We start from the raw sequence: 23599 nt of genomic DNA on the forward strand, positions 1-23599 counted from the left end.
GATTGACAGCTGCGTTGGAGACTCCTTGTCTCTGATTGGTTATTTTCATTTTAGTGTGGTAATGCGATTATTTGGGGACAGAAGAGTATGATTTTTATCACAGATTATCTATCTCATTTAGTGCTGAGTGAGTAAAGTGAAAGTTGAAACAAATATGAAAACAGTTTTTTTTAATAAGGTTACTAACTACAGCTTGAATATATGTATTTTATTTTGAAACAGTAGCCTCATATAACGTTGTTGTTACAGGCTAAATAGTGAAGTTGCAGGTCACAATAATTGTTTATTGCTACCAGCAGCTGTAGCCTGCATATGAGACATTTAGGGAACATCAGTAAATTGTAGCTTTTACTGATAATCTGGGTGTAAGGTTTTTAGGGGACATTTGTAATTTGTAGCCCCAGAAAGTAATCTGGATTACACTTGTGTTACTTCCTTCTAAATTTAATTAATGGGGGGAACCATTTCCTCTCTCTATATTATATTTTATGTATTATTAAATAAAAAAAAACTTCTGTTATATTTCTGGCAGATTAGTTGCTTCACAGCAGGTGGAACCACTTTGCACAAGTCAAAAAAAGTTGTATTCTGATTAAATGCTTTGGGGCATGTAAACACATCTTATCAGATCACGTTATTTAGCATCCATGTAAACAGCTAAGGTGGAACCTCTTATCAGGATGATTTCAATCGAGTTGAAGAAATATTGTAACTGCAGTGTCTGATCCTTACCTGACTCTGACAGGTCACAGCGGCCCTGTGGAGGAGGGCATGGCCTTACTGACGCAGGCTGTCTATGACCTGGCCAAGCTCTATCTGCGCTCCTTTTGCCCCCCATCTGCCTCCTTCAGCTCACCGCCATTGCCCCCACCTGCAGACGGGGAAGGCGTAGAGGGGAGGAGCAGCAAAGAAGCTTCTGGCACCACAGACCACCTTCAATTCACTCTGTTCGCCCTGCACGGCATCCCAGGCAACTGGGTCAGCAGGTAAGCAGTCAGAGGATGAACATTATTTAACGTTATTATCGGGGCATTAGAGGCTCCTAAAGTGACAGAGATAAATGTCTCAGAAATATCAGTGGTGTGAATGTGTAGCTAATGATGCTACTTCACAGCATAAATCACTGCATAAAAACAGGAGGGTGCACGATCACATGAAGCATGTAGTTGGAAATATTTTGCAGACTTAATGTGAAAATGTAAGGGTTAATAGTTGAAGTGCTTCGTCCTTTGCTGTGAGATAATTAAAGCCTTTATTCATGCATATGTTCTTGCATGATCACCCACTTGCTGTATTATTAGTGCCACCCACATTTCACTTAATTGTACTAATGCACAGCAGGGTCAAAGATGGAGACAGATGGCAGAGGAAGGCAGCTCAGAATTCTAATCACCTTATTTGCCAAGTGCATACAATTAGAGCAACAGCAGAGTATGATGATAAACAAATGTGGTTTTGCTTCTAGAGGTTGTGCGATAATTTCCTGTTGAGCTGCTGCGACCAATGAGAGTATTTTGTGAGAACATTACAGCACAGTCTTGCGGGCTGTTATGTCACAGCACATAGTCTTGTTTTCTTCTGCTAAACAAACAGCTCCGGTGTTGCTCCCCACGTCTTATTTTTCCATGCCAGTGTCCAGTTTCACCCTGACTTTATCTCCTGCGTGTGTCTGGGCCGCAGAGCTGATCCAAATTTTCCACTCCCGGCTCTGTCACGCATCAGTGACCAGGATCAGTACGTTTCTGACAAGCCCTTACACAGTTGCATAGGTTTGTAAAGTCTAGACACGTATGAGAAGTGATTTAATACTTCTACTGTCCGGGAAAAAAAAGAGAGTTTAGAGAAATTGCACAGGAAGTCTGAGTGAATATGGGAATATTTATTTACTGCCACAATCATTTCATCTATGTCATCATGAAGAATAGTTCTCAGTTATACATTTATAAGACTTTGCTTTAATGCTGCGGCACAATCAGTTTATAGATGTTGTTGAATGCCAGCAGCAGTTAAAAATAAAAAGAAATGGTAACCATGACTGTGAGAGGGAGGCTGTTTTAAATCTGCCTTAAGAACTGCTGCAGGCTCTTCTTCCATGGTAATTTTCTGGTTGGCCAGTGAGGCTTTCATAAAGAGAGGAACTGCTTAATAACAGGCCTATTTACTCCAGCTCAGCCTCTTCCAACTGCTATTTTAAGCCAGCACCAAACATTGCTGCAGTGACGGTCATTCCAAAGACACCTCCAAAAATATTTAGCTCCTCACAACCCCAAGGCCAGAGGGACACAGCGAGTACAGTATTTTCCAGCCCCCAGACAAGCAGCTAGGCCGTTCTGTTGTGTTGTGGTGTCAATATAATGCTGCCTTTCTGAGGTCTGAGTGTTTGGCGTTGTTGTGGCTGGTGTGTCATCCATCTGGAGCCTCAGTAGATGACACGACATTGCCAGCATATTGAGACAGTGACTAGTGGCGGAGCTGCCAGCACAGATGGCACTGAGCAGTGGATCAAGCCTGTAGTAGTGAAAATGTGTAACTGATGTGATTCTATTTTCACTCTCCGCTCACATATGTATCTCTAATTGAAACATGGAGGTTATTTCTGGATGTGTGGTTGAGTTGTGTAACGAAACTAAATGTTAGATGTGACTGACTTTATTGCAACGTGTCAGCGTATATGTACATTACATAGACGTCTTGCTTATATTAACCCTTTGAGATCCGTAGGGCCGTATGTGAACATTGGCCAACATTCCTGTTTTTAAGTGGCTGTACTGGGCTGAGCTTGAAAACTATATGGTACTTGATGAAACTAGAGGACCTAAGGAATCCAGCGTTACCAACCATGTCATGCTAGCTTGTCATGACGGGGCTAAATAACGCTCCAAAGTTAGGCTAAATTTAATTTCATGGGGGTCCCTTGATCTCTCACCTCAACATATCTGAATGAAAATTGGTTCTGTGGATACCCATAAGTCTCTCCTTTACAGACATGCTTATTTTATACAAGTCCCATGCAGTTTTGGGCAAAAACATGCAGTACATATGTGTTGTTTTTGCCTATTGTATTTGAATACTTGTGCATACTGGCGTCCCTAAGCAGCCCTGGAAATGCACACATTTTATAAAACTGAAAGCTGAGACTCTTGTGGATTCAATTAACCTAATGTTATTCTTGTGTGATGATGTTAGTCCCCATTGTAGCTATTTCACTTTAGCGAGACAATTTTGTTGAAGTGGACATCACTGTATAAAATTACCTATTGTGACGTGTGGGATAATCACAGCCTCATGAAACGTTACAGCCACAATCTAGAGACCTTTGCTATTCAGAGAATGTATGTCTTTCATGGGTATATTGACAATAAGAGGGTTTCTGAACAGTTTCCAGAACAGAAATGTTTTCCACCAAGTCGTAGCAAAATGCAGTTATTCTAGAAATCTCTAAGTGTCAAATGTTTTTGATACCAAATTACAGCATGGATTTTTCGGTTGTGTTCCCCAAGGTCTTGATGTGTTAATTCAGTATTTTGGAGGGATATTTGACCATTTTATCAATTCTCAAGTGGTCAAAAATGCCCAAATTTAGCACCAAATCTGTGTAACAAATGGTGTCAACCCAAAAAATACTGCAACAATGAGACATAGTTGAGCATTGGAGTGGTTATCATACTTCTATCATAATGTTCTAAGCCCCTATACACTCTAAACTAACCACAACATAACATTTATTACAGATTTGTGACTAGAAAAACTTGACAGTCAGTGTTGAGCTGCATCTCAAATTAATCTTTAGGTTCCCAGCTTTCAGATGATGTATACTACCTCTATTTGGCACAAACTGCTGACCTGCTATCTCCTCATAAAGATCCCCTGTACCTCCACAAAAAGACAAAAATTGGTCCATGGTAGGTCACGAAGGGTTAAAGTTATAGTACTGTGTAGACATGCAGCATATAGAGGTTTGGTAATGAATAGTTGTTTTACTGTATAGTTTTAAAGCCTCTCCACAGCCACGGTCCACCCACACAGGTGTTTTCACTTATGCTGCCTGATTAAACCACTTCTGAGGTCTGTGTTTGAGCGTACCCACTCCCACACTGTCCTGTATGTTACTCTGTTATATAACACGTTTAGACCTTTTTTACCGTAGAATTTTTTACATATCAGATCGTAAGTGCACAAGTCTTAATAACATTACTAATGTCCTTTTGAATAGGCCAGATCCAGGATCATAGTGTTCTGTGTGATGGCTCATACATTAATATGACTCACTGGAACTGGTGATAATGTAGTTAGCTCTACCTGTGATTTTTCTGATATAACAAGTCCAAATGTTTTCTGTAAAAAAGGTCTTTTCGTATGCAGAGTTGGTGACGGCTCCAGTAGAGCTGCAGATCAATCTGTGGTTATACTGGATAGTTTCAGGTGTGAAATTGCGCAGCTGTATGAGTTGTAGTACTCTGCACAGTTGTGGTCCACTTACACAGGTGTTTTCACTTTTGTTGCCTGATTAATGCTCTTTTCTGGTCTCTGTAGGCAGGTGTGGAGTAGCTTCACTGGATAAATAAGGCCTAGTCCTTACAGACATGAGTATTTTTCTAAACGTAGCCTTTTCTATGTATTTTAGTCTTCTGTCCACTCACAAACTGCGTTTTAGGTCACTGAAAATAGACCTCCATCTAGGCTGAAGATTTTCAGAAACTTCATTTTTAGTTTTTCTGTGTAAACAGGGAAGTGTGCACCTTTATCTCCTCTGTGAAGCATCACAAAGGAGGCAAGATGTGGTGCAACAGTGGACATGACCAAAATAGTGCTGGTTCTAATCTTGCTAACAGCACTTTCTATATTAATTTTATTTTTATTCAAAATGTCACACCCATGAAACACGTTGATCGTAATGAGTGTTTTTTCGTTGTCTTTTTGAGATTTTTTTAATATTGTGTGTGGACAGAAGTTTTTTGAGAACGAGGGGAAAACCCTATTTGCAAAAATACCTGTTTTTGTGTGGACTAGGTCCAAATGTTAAAGAGGTTTTAATAAAACTGTCCGGAGAATCACTCATGTCTGATCAGAATAACCTGTGTAGGTGTTCAGGACCAAATATTACTAGTACTAAAGTCAGTGTTATCAGAGGTGTGATTCAGACCAGTGGGTTGCTGGTTTAAGTCCCAAACTGTTGGGTCAGGCTGGTTGGAGAACATGAACAAGATGGTTTCTTACAAGGCACTCAGCCCCTGGTATGATTAACTGCAGATCTGTGACAAAGGACACTGCTGAAAATGGGCAAGCATGAGTGTCTTAGATTGTTAACAAACAGTATGAAAATTATACATATCTACACACACGCACCAATATGGCACTGCTGAAGTATCACTGTCATGTACAGTACCTTTCAATGACTGTATCCTAGCAACCACTGAACATTCACGTAACGAGCATTGTCACATTTCTACTGTACAGTAATTAGTCAATGGTCTTTGTCCGATGTACTTTCTGTATGAATATCTGCCCGTTCCTCTGATCAGCCACACAGTGCTTACTCAAAGACACATGGGCCCAGTAGCAAAACTCATTGTGTTGTTTTGTTTCAGTTATGAGAAGTACTTCCTGATGTGTTCCCTCACCCACAATGGCAAGAACCTGTTTAAACCAGTCCAGTCCAAGAGAGTGGGCACATACAAAAGCTTTTTCTACCACATCAAATGGGACGAACTGTGAGTGATTACCTTGGCCTGTCTCCTCTCCTCTCCTCTCCTCTCCTCTCCTCTCCTCTCCAATATGTCCCTAACAACAACATGTTTGCACTGTCCTTCCATGCAGCTAACACTGTCCTTGTCTCTCCCAGGATCAACTTCCCCATAGCAGTAGCTGTTCTCCCTCTGGAGTCCATTCTGAGCCTGACTCTGTTCGGGGTGCTGAACCAGAATGCCAGCGGCTCCCCAGACTCCAACAAACAGAGGAAAGCTCCAGAGATGCTCGGCAAAGTCTCTATGCCGCTCTTTGACTTCAGACGGTGAGGACAGAGGAACAGCTGACAGTGGCTCGTCATGTTTTTGCATGTCATTTGAGTGGATGTCCCACTTATTATGGAATATTTTAAATATCACACAGTTGTGAAAGATGTATTTGAAACATTTTACACATCAGTCAATCAGCACAATTTAAGTACTTGTTTTAAACACCCTTGTAATTTGATGGGCCTCCAGCGATACAGAGTTAATCATATAAGTTAACATTCTTGCCACAATATAAAGATAACTGTTGATAAGATTCATTACCATGATTGTTTTTTTGTTTTTTTTAATTTTGTTGTTAATCTTATTGTTTATTGCTGTCTGTATTTGACAGGGTGCTGGCAAGGGGCAGCAGGTTGTTGTGTCTGTGGACATCTGCCCAGGGAGCTGCTGCTGCTGCCGGATCTACAGGTGGTCGCAAGAGGATGCCCGCAGAGCGAATAGTACTGCAGGTTAGTGGTGCTGGTAGCATCTATAGTACAAGTATTAGTGTTTTATTGGTTTTAGCTTTGCGAGTAGTCGTGAGTAGTATTGTTAGATTTTATTGCAACACTCTCAACAGAAGTAGAAGACAGAAACCATGGATGTATAAACAGAACTGGATACAGCATTGGAGGTGGGGCCCCATTCATTCCTATGAAGGATTCTCAGTGGTGCATGAAGCCAAAAATGTTCAGCTGCTAGGTATAAAGTTACCCGGATCATCAGCACTGCTTCTGCACTGTGTGGCCCATAGAGGAGGTGAACGAGAGACTTTCCCCGACTAGGCTGGCTACTTCCAGTTCATGATAACTTGATTGAATGTTCAGCTCTTTCATATTTTCCAAATTACATCGGACCGAATGTATCAAAGTCATTTTTCAGACTTTTTTAGTCAATGGCAAAAAGTCTTAACGGGCCACATGGTATCGTGACGGAAGTAATCGCACTATTTGGCCACTACAAAAGTTGGCTTTAAATCAAAGCATACTTCCTGGGGGCCTGTTAGTAACCATGACAGCCGTAGTGGCACAATACTAGTAGTGGTGTAGTCTTGTGCCTTTCTTTCAGCTACAATACTACTACTACTGCACTACTTTAATTTCTGTGATCACTAGAACCAATGCACTATGACTCCCTGTACATCTAAGACTTCTCAAACTGGATGTAGTAGAAGTAGCAGTACTGGTAGGTTTTGTAGTGGAAATAACGTAAATGTGTAATATTAACAACGTTGCAGTTTGTTTTGGACCTAGTTTTTGTTCTCAGTCATGTCCTTACAAATAAGATAGATCATAGGGTATTTGTGAATGTATCCTCTTGAATTAAAACTACCTCAGAGAAATAAACTGATCCTGACTTTGGTGTTTGTGTTACCATCAGGTGGACTTTCCCAACTCACCATTGGACGTTTTATATGTGGGACCCAAAGAAGAGCCCAGCCCGGAGCAACCACCGGAAGAGCTGGACCCTGATCTGCGACGTAAACTGGAGAAAATCTGCAGCCGAGCTTCCAATTTCGGGTAGGAGAATCTCTCCTGTGTTTTCACAACTGTAAAAGGAGAATTACAATCTGAGACTCAATATCATTAACATTTCTAACAGTCAGTGAGTCAGCATGTCTGCTGTTCCTGTCACTTCACTTCTAAGAGTTTATAGGGGAAGTGTGGTTTGCAGGATCTGAAATAAAAGCACTGACATCAGTTAATGCCACTGGAGAGGAGGTCTTAATGTTGCTCAGCTTGATGTGCAAAACAGACGTGCTTCTTGTACAAACACAAGAGGCTTAAAGCAACTGCTGGATACTGTAAGAACTTCTCATATTGCAATTAAATGTCCCTCTGCATGAGTCAAAGACAACAAAATATGATACTGAATCTTTCTGTGCAACTTACACCATGTGGATAAATGAGTCTGAGGCCGTGTGGGCAAGACAACATCACTACTGTAAGTTAGATGTCACAGTAGGGCTGCATGGTATGCAGAAAATCATATTGCTATTAATATGACAGATATTGGCATTGCTTTGTGAGTGGCAGTATTGATATTTTTATTAACTGTGCAGCCCCATGTTGATGTTTGTGATTGAATCAATTGAATGGAAACCACGTTTTTGAAACGTGTTAAGTTTAATGTTGAGTCTGCTGTATGTGCTGCAAAATCATCATTGTAATCCACTGACTGCTGGTTGAGCTTTACGTGCTCAGTGTTACGAGAGTTCCAGAAGCATGCACAGAAACAGTATTTCTGGTGAGATTTATCCCCTTCAGCGGACAGTTTTTGGCCATCTCTCAGACCACCCAAAATCCGTTGGACTTACTAGATTTAAGAAGAGATTTTAAAAGATGCCGCGGACATTGCCAGCCACAGCTTCCCATAAACGCCTGTATGTTGTCTGCTCCAGTGTGTCTGTTCTCTTCCAGCTGCTCCAGGCCCAGCTAAATGCTCTCTTATGCCTGCTGCCAGCCAAATCTCCTCCACTCTGCCAACATCCATGAGACTCAACCGGCACTTTAGCACAGAGCACTCTCTCACTGGGCTCTCACCGCCTGCTTTCTGTCCTGCCCATTCATCTCTCCAGCCTCTGTGGGCACTAGACTCGTGGGGCTGCAGTTTCACTGATGTGTCGTGTGTTATTTTAGCGTGTGTGATATTCTGTTAATCCCTGAAGGAGAAATGTTTGCTGTTATTAGCACAGGGAGGTCAGGGTCCAAGTACAGACAACAACTTTGGGAACTTCGGAAAGGCAAATGCTTGCTGACAGAGGAATTTAAATGCAGCCTTTCTGCTTCAAGGGATCACTACCCCCAAATCAAAGATACATATTTTTCCTCTTACTTATTGTTGTAGTGTGAGTTGCTGAATGTTGGAGATATCTGCCGTAGAGATGTCTGCCTTCTCTCTGATATAATGGAACTCGAAAAAGCGTGCATCTGCTATTGACTAAAGGTTTATGTGAGATGTAAACAATAATGGCGTCCTTCTTGGCTGAGCTGTAACACCAGCTAACTCAGTGGAAGTATGCACGCTTCCCTCTGCATTGTGATGTGGTTGAGGGGTGTAGTTCGGTAGAAACAAAATAGTTCCTACATGAAACTGCTCACAACAATTGTCTGTGGGTTATCTTGAGTAACCAGGTCATGATCTCTGGAAAGAGACATTGCTGTTGAGTTTTTCAGATGCATTTTTTGGAACTTTGTTCACCACAAGCTGAGTGCCATCTACAGCAGATATCTCCAACACTCAGCATCTCACACCAAAGCCATCTAGTTGATAAATACCACGGGTAAGAGGAGGAATATACATTTTCAATTTGGGGGTGAACTGTCCCTTTCACGCACTGCTTTCAAAAGTGACATAGAAGTGTCCACGGTCAGTCAGGGGGAAACATCATGCAGCATGCCACAGACATACCTTAAATTTCACAGAGCACACTCTCACAGCACTTGTAGACAGGACACCAGCCAAGAAATTTCACACTCGGTCAGTAGTTTTAAAAAATGTGTTTCCTTGGGTGGCAAAATGTCATGTGACTCTCAAGTCTCATGATGTGATTGTATTCTTGTACCTTATTTGTCCAGTAAAGGTTATCTGAACACTTTCATTTTCAGTGCACATTTACAAACTCATACACACACTTTCAAGCCATCCAGAACAACTAGTCTAACGCCTATGACCACTAAGGATTTTCAATGATGGTAGATTTTCCTTCAGCGGAGGTTATATTTCTTGCTTAAATGCACGTTGAGTTGTTGTTCTTGAGGAAGTGCAGAGAATTTATCGCTCACTTAACCTCCACAGATTTTCTCAGATGTTCTGAGTTCTTGTGTGATTCTGTTTAAATGCTCTTTCTCTGTTGTCTGCTTTAAACATTATTGTTGATCCTGCCAAGAAAACTCCTCATTTGGAGTCGCTATATGTTTTCTTTTAGTTTTGATTTTCACATTATTTAACAGTAGAGATGATTTTCTATTAGTGAAAGATAAAATATGGCAGTTTTAGTTGGTTATATATGAAGAATAAATCTGATAAAAAAGGATGCATAACACAAAAATCCAGGTGAAAATTCCATTTGTCATGGCAATGTATTTACATGCTTATTTAAATACCATCCCATCCATCTTCCCTCTCCGTCTGTTTTCACTCTTGCTCCAGGCTGAAGCGGGCGGATCACCAGCTCCTATGGGACCATCGGCTCCACTGTCGGAAGGACCACCCCAGCAGCCTCCCCAAGGTGCTGGCCAGTGCGCCCAGCTGGGACTGGGCCAGCATGGCTCACGTCCACTCCCTGCTGCACCACTGGCCCCCTCTGCCCCCCGTCACTGCGCTGGAGCTGCTCGACTCAAAGTATGCATTGTGCTCAATACCTACACAAACATTTGGTCTATGGCACCGCAGGTCCTTAAGAAATTTGAAATTATTTCAATATTATTTTTTTCAAAGAAGATTTTTGACCAGGCAAAAACTGGTGATAGTGCTCTTTCATTACTGTATACTGTAAACTTAATTTTTCTTAACATTAAGGAGCTTAACTTCCTCTGTCATTAAATGTGACCTTTGTTTAACTGAGTTTGTCAAACTGATGCTGTCAGATGTGTTGGGGTGAATGATGAGTATTTATGTAAATGTGGGTTTGTGGTGAAGCCAAAGTCAAGTTTAAAGTGTTTAATTCTGCAGATCATTGTCATGTATCTCATGTCTAATTCTGTGTACCGTATGTGTGTGTGTGTGCAGGTTTGCAGATACAGAAGTGAGAAGTGTGGCTGTTAGTTGGATTGAGAAGAGCAGCGATGATGAGCTGGCTGACTATCTGCCACAGCTCGTACAGGTACAGCTAAAAATATACGCACAAATACACACTTTACATGCAGTTTTAAAACATTAGCCACTGAAAATCACTCTCACATTCACTCACTCATTCTTTTATGACTAAACCTGTCTCTCTCATCAACTCACACCCTTTCACTCACAATTCTCCCATCTATTAATAAAGTCACTTTCTTCTTTTGTGTCGTACCAGGCATTAAAGTTTGAGTGTCACCTTAAGAATGCCCTCGTCATGTTCCTGCTGTCCAGAGCTCTCGGCAACATCAACATCGCCCACTACCTCTACTGGTGAGTCTGCAGCAGCACTGAAACAACAACTAAACAAACACCTTTAAGGAAAAGTTGCCAAAAAAAGAGCTATAATACCCATCAGAAAAAGTGGTATTTCAAGATACGAGGCACTCGGTAATGTGTTAATGTTGCTGTTTGTAGTGTTCTTAATTAAACCTACGTGACCACAAGTTTGCCTCATTTCCTGAGTTGTTCAGTGGTCTGTGTAAATGTTAATACAGCTACAGTTAGAGTCTCTGCTGATCACATAAAAACTAAGGGAAAACTGGTGTCTACGATGATCGTGCCCCTTAAAGTTTGGCTGTTGTGGTGTGTGTGTAATGGCTGCAGGCTGCTGAGGGATGCTGTGCAGGATCCTGCCCATGGGCGACGCTATGAGCGGGTGCTGGGCGCCCTGCTGTGTCTGTGTGGAGTAAAACTGAGGGCGGAGCTGGAGAAGCAGACTCACCTGGTCACACTACTGGGAGCTGTGGCTGAGAGGGTTCGACAGGCCGGGGGGTCTACACGACAGGTCAGTGTGTGTGTGTGGCTGTAATCTGTGTGTGTGTGTGTGTGTGTGTGTGTTTTATAACATTTCTATAGCCCCTTTCCCACTGCACAAATAACCCACCAACACCCGCTAACATTTTGCTTTTGTCTTTAATGGAAAAGGTTACAATCAACATTCTCCTGGGACAATTGACTCTACAGTAGTCACAGGGATTTATCGGCTCCAATCGGCTTCGATCAGCAGTAATAAAAACATAACACCCGGGTGGACATGCAAGTTTTCGCCCCTTTTCCAGCGTGATGCAAAGACACAGCGCCACTTATTCCATCTGTCTTTTTCCATCGAACATCGTTCCAAATTGGTCAGCACCAAGTTTAAAAGAAAGACTGAATAAATAGAAGAGTAGAATAAAAAAAGAGTACCACAGTTACATTTTCACTGCCCTCCATGCTGCCTTTAACTGTTTACTAACCTAATTTCCAGAGCAGTCTTGACATCAAATGTGACAAACCAGACATACTGGTGAACTGCAGAACTCTGGTCGATGGGAATGTGAAAGAGTCTATTGCATATTTTTAGCGGGTTTTACTTTATTTTAAAAACCTACATATATGCAGTAATTTTGGTAGAAAAAGGGTATGGACTGTTTCACTGCAACAGCTTTAGTCTATGTTTACTTCCAGTCAGCTGATGTCTTTCACATGCACAGCAAAACATTTGCAACAGGAAATACAAAAGGACCCAATTAGACTGTTTATATGTGTGTTAAATGTGTGTTTTTGTACTTTTGTGTGTGTTCAGGTGGCGCTGCAGGAGGGCCTTGAAAACGTTCAGAACTTCTTCCAGAGGAACAGCTGCCGGCTGCCCCTCAGCCCCAGTCTGGTGGCCAAGGAACTGAACATCAAGGTAACACACACACACACACACACACACAGGCCAAGGATTAAAAGACAGTGTTAATTTAGCATTTAGCATTCAAACTATTAAGCAAGTTTTTATAACTGCATTCAGGTCAGTACATCTTCCTCACCACGCTGGATTTTCCTGATCCTCAAAGAATTAGCAGCAGTGAATTCATAACTGTAACACTCAATAGAAAAACACAGAGCAGGAGACTGAGAAAACCTGATCTGAACACTTTGTCAGGAAACTGAAGAACAGCCACATACTCTTTATAGAACCTCTGTGGTTCAGACTTCAGATGAAATGAGCTCATTAAGCTACAGCGTCACCAAAATATAAAACACATGCATGTCTATATATGCATAGAAATATTCATCACAGATAACAAGATGTCACATTTCTAATACCTGCATGTACCCTCCTATGAAAGAGGAAGATCAGAAGTTGCCACAAAAGGAATTGTGGGAGATTAATTAGCTTCTGATCAGGTATCTGTGGATATGATCCAGACGCATTCAGTCATTGGATGGTAACATTTTTGGAGAAGCATAATGATGACATACAGTGGTGGAGACAAAACAACGAGTGGCTCTAAAAACATGTCACAAAATAAATGAAAGATACAAAGAAAGAAAGAAGCAGACACGATTAGATGTTGTTTTAAAGCTGAATCTTAAAAACAACAGAACAGCAAAGTGCAGTGCAGAAGATAAAGATCTTACTGTTTGTTTGTGTGTAGGCCTGCTCCTTCTTCAACTCCAACGCAGTTCCCCTCAAGCTGGCCCTGGTCAACGCCGACCCACTGGGAGAAGAGATCAATGTTATGTTCAAGGTACTGTACCCACACACAGAGTGAACTGTGTGCTGACAATGGACACACACAATGAAGAGTGCCTTAAATGAACCTTATGAACAATCATCATCATACGGTAAATATACCTGCGAACCGGTTCTTGTGTGTCTTTCACACACTCCTCTAGTTTAAACTGTGGACGTGACATCAGGTACATCAAAACTTTTTGTAACCAACTGTTGTTTACATGCCTCTTATTTCAACACTGCACCCCCTGGTGGCAGAAGAGAAATCTAACTAATATTAATTTAAGTGCAGAGTGTTGGTGTCATTTGTCTTTCTGTCTGTCTGTGTTTGTGTCAGGTTGGAGAGGACCTGAGGCAGGACATGTTGGCTCTTCAGATGATCCGCATCATGGACCGCATCTGGCTGCAGGAGGGGCTGGACCTGCGCATTGTCAACTTCAAATGCATCTCCACCGGCAAGGACAAAGGTAACAGTCATACACAAACAAAGAAACACATACAGACACCACATTTACACTTTTAAGTGTCCCATATCCAGATAAATACTTGGATTTATACTTAGCCACATAAGTGTGTCTTTGTTGGCCAGATGGAAATGCACCTGTTTGGTGATTGCCAGCTGTTAAAAGAAGAGTAACTTTGGTCCTTTAGAGGTTTCATTACTGCAATGTTCAAAAAGGAAATTACCTTAAAGATACTGTTGCCACCAGGAAGAAAAGATAAGCTCTTAACTGAGGTGTTTTACGAGAAGAAAGTTTTTAGTTTTTGTCAGATGACACAGACAGAAATTATGAATATAGTCCTGTCATGTCAGACTTATTTTAAATTTCTAACAGCTGTTTATGATCCATGAGCAGACATTCAATACAATGGCATCATCATAACAGCAATACAATATTTTTAAAGTAACTAGTGGAGTGCCTGTTCAAAACATGCCATCATTGCTGCTTTCAGCTTTCCCGAGAACCACTCATCCAGACAACTTCACTCTTGACACTGCACTTCTTTGGGTCCTGCAGTACACCAGCCATGATTTAGCTGCGTCCCCTAGCAATCATAGCGTGTAGAGAGCATAATTTGGGCGCAAACGTTCAGGAGAACATTTCAAATTTGTTTTGGACTCTTTTGTCTATGGGGGTGGGTTTGTTGGGACCAGGCTATTCCTTGGAACAAAAGTGTTAATTATCAAAGTTACATCGCTGATACTTTCTCTCCAGTCTCTCTTTCTTCATATGGTCTGTAATGTACTGTAGCAAGCAACTGAGAACAATCTGTACCCAGAATGCCGTTAGTTAATACAGTTCCTCGCTCAGTACACGACACCATGTGTACAAAACGCACTACTAGTAAATATGTCCGGTAGAACTCAAGAGCTCGCACAGACTCTGCCCATTTAAGTTAGATACTGAGCTGACTATTGTGTGCTTGCCCTCGTGTTAATGAAAGTTGTGATGTGTTATTTAGGCATGGTGGAGCTGGTGCCATCCTCCGACACGCTCAGAAAGATCCAGGTGGAGTACGGCGTCACTGGATCCTTCAAGGACAAACCGCTGGCAGAGTGGCTCCGCAAATACAACCCTGCTGAGGATGAGTATGAGAAGGTAAAAACACATAAAGCATAAGTGTGCATAGTTACATGTAAAGCCAAAAAAACTGTGAATCACACTAAGCCCAAAGTAACTGTTGATGTGTGTTGCACAAAGTGAAGCGTGCTTGCAGCTGTCTGGCACATTAGTCCACTCACTGCACCGCTACCTTTAACATTCATCATTAAGTTGACACAATGTAATGATTTCACATATATCATAACTCTCAGTTACACAACTGAGCTGCTTTTTAATGTGTCATGGTGTAAACTAGTGAGGAAAATGGCTCAAATATTAAAACCATAATTTTCCCGTTGACACAGTAAACTGGCTCGTGAAGTTTACAGCAGTCGTAGAACTTTGACACCTGTAAATGTGAAACCTTACTCCGCACTCACAACCTCTGACCCCAAAATTCTACCGCACATAATTTGACCCTGAACTTCAGCAGGATGCAGAAATAAACTTGTCATCAGATACATGCTTAAACAGAGCTCTGATGTTTTTTAGGCTGGTGACTAAACTCTGGAAAGTCCACAGAACAATTTTATAATTTCTGGGTTCGCTTGAAACATCTGGAAAAGTAGAGAATGCATTTAGACTCTCAAAATCAGGCACTACATCAGGGCTGTACTCGCTGTGTAGCCAGATGAAAAATACCTTAAACCTGTGCCTCACACTGAGTATTCATATTTCTTCCTCTCTTCTCTCTCTCTCTCTGTGTGTCACTCTCACTCTCTTCTTTCTCTTTTTAGGCATCAGAGAACTTCATCTACTCGTGTGCAGGATGCTGTGTGGCAACCTACGTACTGGGCATCTGCGATCGCCATAATGACAATATCATGCTGCGCTCCACTGGTCACATGTTCCACATCGACTTTGGCAAGTTCCTGGGCCACGCCCAGATGTTTGGCAGCTTCAAAAGGTGAAAATCAGATATGCTCTTTAGCACACGTTCATCAGATAAAACATGCTTTGGTGCACTGTCAGGGTGTAAAGGTCTTTTCATAAGGGTATGTCAGGATGTTTGCTGTTTTTATTACCAGGTATTTATCAGATGAAAGATGAAAGGTCAGGTAGCACTTAATTTTTGTGGGAAATGCTGACACTGAGTAGAAAAGAAATACATGAAGTTTTTGGAACACTGGCCTGTCAGTTCCCTTATCCATTACAGTGATGAGAACATAGACACTACATCATTGTGTCCCAGCTCTAATGTTACAATAGACAAACAGAGGAAATAATTTAACACATGTACCGTTGTGATATTATAGTTTGTTCTCATCATAAGTTTCTAAGATATTATGTGACCCACAACTTCTTTTTGGGTGACTAAATTTCAGGTGCAGGATCTACTGTATCCCAACTCAGCAAGATTAATGTGTATTTTCATGCATGACCTGGTTCAAAGCTCACACACTGCACTCATTCCCAGCTGGTGGGCTGCCCTACAACCACGCTCGTCTATTTTTAGCCTCTGAGCATCTCCGCTGAAATATTTAGAGGCTTTGTAGTAACTTGCTTAAGGGTGCCCCTGGTGTAGTTTAACTGTTCTGCATTCACTCTCCTGATCCAGATCTTCCCATTTTATTAGTAACTTCTTGGCTGACCCGCGTCAGAAGTTGACTTTAAATCTTCTGTCCTCCCCCTCCTTCTTTCCCATCAGGGACCGCGCTCCGTTTGTTCTGACCTCTGACATGGCGTACGTCATCAATGGAGGCGAGCGTCCCACAAGTCGCTTCCAGCTGTTTGTAGACTTGTGCTGCCAGGCCTACAACCTCATCCGCAAGCACTCCGGGCTTTTCCTCAACCTGTTGTCACTGGTGAGACAGAACACACCATGTAAACCATATACACACAAATGACTGCACATGTAGAGCACATAAACACACCACCTATTTATACACACACGCACTAGTCAGCCACATCATTAAAACCACTGGACTGTAACAAGATGATTGATGTTGTTCACATCATCTTTCAATGTTCTGCTGGGAAACCATGGGTCCTGGCATTCATGTGGATGTCACCTGACACGCTTCACCCACCCAAACACTGCTGCAGACCAAACATCCCCAGCCTCATGGCAACAGCTCTCTGATGGCAGTAGCCCCCCAGCAAGACAGTGCCCCATGCTACACTTCAAAAACTGTTCAGGAATGGTTTGAGGAACTTGACAAAGAGCTCAATTTTTCGACCTGGCCTCCAAATTCCCCATAGCCTACTCTGATTGAGCATCTGTGGCACGTGTCGGTACCCCATGTCACAACCCACAGGACTCAAAGGATCTGCTGCCAGTATTCTGGTGCTGGACACCCCAAGACAGTTCTCAGAGGTCCTGTGCCCATGCCTCGACAGGTCAGAGCCAAGTCTGATCCAAGGTGGCCCCAACATGGAGTGTACTTCTAGGGTACCGGCACGTCCCATGAATGCTCTATCAGATTGGGATCTGGGAAATTTGGAGGCCAGGTTGATGCCTTGAGCTCCTTGCCACATTCCTTGAGCCATTCCTGAGCAGTTTTTGCAATGCAGCATGGTGCATTGTCCTGCTGGGGGTGCCACTAAAGAGTGCTGAAACCTTGAGGGGGGTACTTGGTTTGTAATGGTGGGTGGAGCAGGTCAAATGGCATCCACATGAATGCCAAGACCCTAGGTTTCCCAGTAGAACAATGCATTGGAACAAGATGATCAATGATTTGTCACCTCATCTGTCAGTGGTTTTAATGTTTTAGCTGATTGGTGCATACGGCAAAAAGGGGTACAGCACAGACGTGTTGGCATGAAGTTAACATTTTGTCATGGTTTTTACTGTGGTTGTAAGAGTGGTTGTAATTAGAGCTGCAACCAACAATTATCTTCGTAACTGACTAAACTGCAGATTATTTTCTTGATTCACTGATTCATTTGTTGTCAAAGTGTCAGAAAATAGTGACAAGTATCCATCACAGTGTCTCAGAGTCGATGATAACATCCTCACATGTCCTGATTTGTCTAGGCAACAGTTCAAACTCCAAAGATATTCACATTAAGATAATACAAAACAGAGAAAAGCAGCAAATCCTCACATCATAGAAGCTGTGATGGAAAAAAGTCACGTGACTTTACTGTTTTATGCTAACAAATTTTAGTACTGCATGCACATTTGTGTGCTGTATTTTATTTTATCAGATACAATCAGTTCTGTTTATTGACTAATCAGTTAGTTGACCAATTGATCAGCTCTAGTTTTAGTGCAGGTGTTCCAGATTCTTGTCCTTGCATCTTGTAGCTGCATTTTTTCTCCTATCAGCTTCTTTTTCCTTTATGTCAGTCTTTTTAGTAGTGTTGGCCTCCTTTTTGTAAGTGTCGCTCATTATTTAGCTGATCTCTTCGATTTTGCACCTGCAGGAGCCAAAATAAGGAGCAGTCGTGCCCTCATAATAAATTAGTGCTTCACTGTTGCCCTGGAAATTAATATGCTGTAGTTTATGGCTACTTGATGCTAGTTCTCAAAATAATTTCTGCTGTTTGTTATATTTTTAAATGGACGGGTGTGTTTGTTTTATTTTTTATTTATTTGCCCCATATTTAACCAGGTACGTCCTGTTGAGATCAACAGTCTCTTTTACAAGGGAGACCTGACCAAGACAGCAGCATACAACAAGTTACAGCCAAACAACCACACAATAAAAACATAAAAGATATAGACTAACATGTAGAAATATTAGAACACCTACACACAATGATAATGCATTAAAGTAACATTTAAAAGGCAATGATGCAAAGTGAAATAAATGTAGTTGTTAGAGGAGCTAATTGTCACATGGTCTTTTACAACTGGCTGGTGTTACTCTTGAATAATAGATCCATTATGCAAAATGATTGACGAAAATGAAATTATAGGGCTTTAATGGCATTACTGGACTGTTGTTATATTATTTATGTAGTTCCTAATTCAATAAATAGTCAATATTGATGCACATTATTATGAAGATTAAGTCCTAATTCTGTTGTATTTTATAAGCACTGTAATATTTATAGATTTTTGTAATAATGTTAGTCAGAATGATGGGTAATACTTGAATAAATCTGCTAAAGCATTTTGAATATAAATAACCCAGAACCTGTGTGTTCGTCTTTTCTCGCCGTCATAGATGACGTCCTCCGGCCTCCCTGAGCTGACCGGCCCTCAGGATCTAAAGTACGTGTACGATGCCCTGCAGCCCCACAACACCGACGCTGAGGCAACGATCTTCTTCACCAGGTAAATGCATCAACTTCTATTCTCCAAGCGCTGATCCAAACTAATCTCTCCCACTCACGTTTCAGCTAAAACAGACAAAAACATGAATTGGCAGCTCGGGTAAAGTTTTAAATGTAATTTCCCCAAACCCTTGGACAACCTCAAGACTGGAAACATCTCAAGAAAGTGTGAAATCAATCACCCCTTAAGTTTTTCTCTCTGTTCTGAAGTGACCCTCTGCACAGCTGCTATTTTCCAAGAGCTGTTATTGTGAGAAATGAGTTCAAGGACATTTTTGTTTTTTGCTACAAACTGAGAATCCACCAGGTGGTGATAGAGGCACAGGAAGGAAAAGAATAGCTCTCACATTACAGAAACAAAACTCCTGACAGCTGAGGGGAAGTTTCAGGTGGACTTTGTTTTTGTAAAACCAGTCAGGTGAGATTGTAACTCAGTTTGTTGACAAAAAATGTGCCTGATGAAAACTTTGTGTAACAGCTTTAGGTCAAAGAGAAAACAGCACACTGATAATTGTTTCACCTTCACTCATCTCTCTCTCAGATTTCCCCTCATACTTCTTTCTTTTCCTCCGCCTCCTCTCCAGGCTGATAGAGTCCAGTCTCGGCAGCGTGGCCACCAAATTCAACTTCTTCATCCACAACCTCGCCCAGCTACGATTCTCTGGTCTGCCAGCCAACGATGAGCCCATCCTGTCTTTCTCCCCCAAGACGTACACTCTGAAACAGGAGGGCCGCATCCTGCACGCCTCCATTTTCTCCTTCCAGAAGAGATACAACCCAGACAAGCACTATGTAAGTGTCATTATGTCACATCCATGTTCCCTCACGTGTCTGGATGTAAAGTTCTGACACCTGACTCGCTCCTCGTCCTCTCTGTGCAGACGTACGTGGTGAGGATCCTGAGGGAAGGTCAGAATGAGCCCCAGTTTGTCTTCCGCACTTTTGATGAGTTTCAGGAGCTGCACAACAAACTCACCATCCTCTTCCCCCTCTGGAAGCTGCCGAGGTAAGTGCACATCACCGTCGTTGTGACCCTCAGCCTCTTCATGTCTCAGTTACTGATAATGATGTCCTTAAAAGTTAACTTTTACATTTCAACCTGGACCTTATTTGTCCATATTTTGTGTCTAAGGGTGCTTTCACACCTGCCCTGTTTGGTTCGATTCAGTCGAACTCAAGTTCGTTTGCCCCCTAAATGCAGTTCATTTGAACAGGTGTGAACACAGCAATCACACTCAGGTGTGCACCAAAACAACTGGACCGAGACCTTCTTGAAGAGGTGGTCTCACTCAATATTGGACCAGTTTAAAAAAAAATGTTGCTCCAATTAGTCACTTAGGGTCCAGGCTGGAAAATGCCCAAGTCACCCTGTAATATCCCCATACTACAAGCCCACTGTCACCTTCCTAACCTTCCCTCTATGATCCTGTTGCTGTGCAGACTCGACCTCAGTACCTGTTGCTCAGAGTACAGTAACAACAGATTCTGTGGCACAGTAAATGTACCTCATCCCTCCTTATCTCTAGTTTCCCTAACAAAATGGTGCTTGGTCGAACCCACATCAAAGAAGTGGCTGCCAAGAGGAAGCTGGAGCTCAACAACTATGTCCACAACCTGATGAGGAGCTCCACAGAGGTCACCCAGGTAACACATGCAAATACTCAGTCATCAGTAACCTCAGCAGGACATTGTTAGCGCTCTGTACCATTTAAATAAATGTCATGTTCTCTGTTTCTAGTGTGACCTGATCTACACCTTCTTTCATCCAATCGCACGGGACGACAAAACAGAAGGCTTGGATGCTACACCCAAAGCACCAGGTATGTAACCTTCACTTCTCATCCCCATTCTTCAGGTGTTTGTCACACTCACTGTTTGACAAGTACAGTGAGGTAGATTACAACTGAAACTGTTCTGCTGTTATTTGAATAAGCAATCAATAATGTTAGTTATTTACTGGGTAACAAAGAGTGTGTCTGTCTGAAGCCCAGGTATGACTAAAGATTTATGATGAGACACATTGAAACCTGCATTGCACCAATCTGCAACGTTCTGACAACCTGCCAATTTACACCACTTTGACTATACCATACAATGTATCATCTCCATAGCAACAACTCTCTGTACTCAGTTCTAACCAATATTAATTTATCAAAACATATCATTTCTGAATATTTGAAAAGGTTTCAGTTATCAGTTTCCACAGGATCGTTACATTAAATACCAGTTCCACTTTCTTGCTCTCTATTATCATAATGTTTACTACAGACATCCTGCTGCTCCTGCTGCTATCAACCAAAAGTCATCGCTGTCATATTATAGTCATGTTATATTTTAATAAAATATTTATCTTGCATGCCCTCAATTTTCCCCATGGTATCAAATATTGTATTGAATATATGTATATATATTTTCCAAAGTATTGCACCGAAATAGAAAAACTCTAGTATCATGACACTAAATAATACTTCAGCCAGGACCACTTAAGTCAGAGAAAATTTTATTTCCATTTGCAGCCAGCTGATCCATCAGTTGATTGGACTGAGATCAGATGATGTAGCTGGGATGTGAGCTGAGCTTGACATCGTGTCCTGCCTGAACTCACGCTATGCTCAATTTTGTTTTTTTGAGCAAGCAGCAGCAACCCACTGTCCGACACACTGAGGGGACAGGGACCGACATGTCAACAGCCGTAGTAAGGTATATAAGACGGACTTGGGCTGTTGTCATAAAATGCCAGAGCGAACAAACACAACGTCTGATAACTGACTTGAGAGGCTCACTTCCCTACAAGCTGATTGGCTGTTGAAACAGGTGACACACCCCTGTGTTCTATAACCAGCCACCGAAGAGTTGACAGGCTTAGTTGCAGCCAGCTTGAGTCGAGCTGAGATGAGCCATTTCACAGCTCTGCAGTTTTTCTCTTCAGTGCTCTAAAGCGTTTTCGTCCCGTCATAAATCCTTGGTCTGAACTGGGCTTTAAAGAAAAAGCTGCCATAATTTCAAAACGTGTGTGTTCTTGTGTTAACAACTCCATGAATGTGATGAGTGGTGTCTGACTGTTGCAGAGCCTCCATTGAGTCCCACCTCTGGTCGGGTGGAAGGAGAAGTGAAGCTTTCCATTTCCTACAGGAACAGCAATCTGTATATCATGGTCATGCACATCAGAGATCTGGTAAACAAAGCAATGATGTAATACATATCCTAAAATGCTGCTTTGACAGACAGTTAGGCTTTTTTAAATTTTTGTTTTGTTGTAGTCATACTAATAATCCCTCTGCTCACCTGCAGGTTTCTGAAGATGGAACAGATCCCAACCCGTATGTGAAAACTTACCTGCTTCCAGATCCACACAAGACTTCCAAACGCAAGACAAAGATCTCGAGGAAAACCAGGAACCCTACTTTTAATGAGATGGTTAGGAAATACAGTTTTTTGCATTTATATATTTTGATATTTATATCCCTAAACTCATTAACCATGGCTTTGGTTTGACGAATGTAAACATAAACCACTTTTTCACTTTCCCCTCCTCTTCCTCCACAGTTGGTGTACAGTGGCTACAGCAAGGAGACACTGGGCTTACGGGAGCTTCAACTGAGCGTGCTCAGCGCCGAGTCGCTGCGTGAGAACTACTTTCTGGGCGGCATCACGCTCAGACTCAAAGACTTTGACCTCAGCAAGGAGACGGTTAAGTGGTACAAACTCACGGCCGTCCCCTACTTCTAACCCCCACCTGCCTCGCCTGAAGCCGGGAACGACTCCGCTTCTCCAGACAAAAGCTGCGTTCTCATCGTATGGGAAAGAAGGCAAACATGGCCTTACTTGAAAAAACTGGTCACTGCAGTTTTCAGTTCAGAGCTTGAGGGTCTGGAGATGCATCAAGGATATCATCAGATTTGAAGTATAAGCAGTGATATTTTCATTTCAGATCTAACAAACCAAATGGACCGTTTCTTTCACATGAATCAGGTTGTATTAAGTTTTCTTAAAGGGACAGTTTACCACAAAAACAAAAATTCATATTATTCCTCTTAACTGTGGTGCTCTTTATCAAACTAGATTGTTTTGGTGTGAGTTGCATCTGCTTACAGAGAAGAAGCTTGTGTAAACATGAATGGTGCCCTCCTAGGTTGAGCTGTGACATTAGCTAGTGCAGTGGTGCTAGGTGAGCTATAAGTAGATGCTTCCTTCGGTGCAGTGATTCGGTTGGCAGGTGTATTGTGGTGGAAAGAAAATAGTTCCTTAATGAAACTGCTCACAACGAGGTCTGTGGATTATCTTGAGTAACCTGGAGTCTCGTTTGTAAAACAATGCGTATGATCCAAACTAAAAATGTACGTACGGACAAAAGCAAAAAACGGTGTGTGCCTTAAAAGACAGTTTCTGCAATCAGGCTTCCACCTCACCATCTGTGTCGCCAATTTCTCATCTCAAAAATGTTCGTAAGA

The 23599-nt window shown here is 42.0% G+C and overlaps 1 protein-coding gene across 1 annotated transcript in view; it reads left to right on the plus strand.

The window, feature by feature from the left end:
- The window catches only part of pik3c2a (phosphatidylinositol-4-phosphate 3-kinase, catalytic subunit type 2 alpha), a 64634-nt gene extending 41611 nt beyond the window's left edge, over positions 1-23023 (plus strand). Inside the window, exons 11-33 of the mRNA XM_033634951.2 lie at positions 746-986; positions 5589-5711; positions 5843-6010; positions 6346-6463; positions 7374-7513; positions 10146-10337; positions 10725-10818; positions 11011-11105; positions 11439-11619; positions 12400-12504; positions 13241-13333; positions 13658-13787; positions 14785-14921; positions 15662-15831; positions 16573-16729; positions 19040-19149; positions 19733-19940; positions 20030-20154; positions 20675-20792; positions 20887-20968; positions 22217-22323; positions 22440-22565; positions 22695-23023. Coding sequence (XP_033490842.2) covers positions 746-986; positions 5589-5711; positions 5843-6010; positions 6346-6463; positions 7374-7513; positions 10146-10337; positions 10725-10818; positions 11011-11105; positions 11439-11619; positions 12400-12504; positions 13241-13333; positions 13658-13787; positions 14785-14921; positions 15662-15831; positions 16573-16729; positions 19040-19149; positions 19733-19940; positions 20030-20154; positions 20675-20792; positions 20887-20968; positions 22217-22323; positions 22440-22565; positions 22695-22877 — 3203 coding nt within the window. The 3' untranslated portion in view covers positions 22878-23023. The remainder of the gene's footprint in view (positions 1-745; positions 987-5588; positions 5712-5842; positions 6011-6345; positions 6464-7373; positions 7514-10145; positions 10338-10724; positions 10819-11010; positions 11106-11438; positions 11620-12399; positions 12505-13240; positions 13334-13657; positions 13788-14784; positions 14922-15661; positions 15832-16572; positions 16730-19039; positions 19150-19732; positions 19941-20029; positions 20155-20674; positions 20793-20886; positions 20969-22216; positions 22324-22439; positions 22566-22694) is intronic.
- Positions 23024-23599: the final 576 nt, after the last annotated feature.

Source organism: Epinephelus lanceolatus, chromosome 5, assembly GCF_041903045.1.
Source record: "Epinephelus lanceolatus isolate andai-2023 chromosome 5, ASM4190304v1, whole genome shotgun sequence".
Taxonomy (NCBI): Eukaryota; Metazoa; Chordata; class Actinopteri; order Perciformes; family Serranidae; genus Epinephelus; species Epinephelus lanceolatus.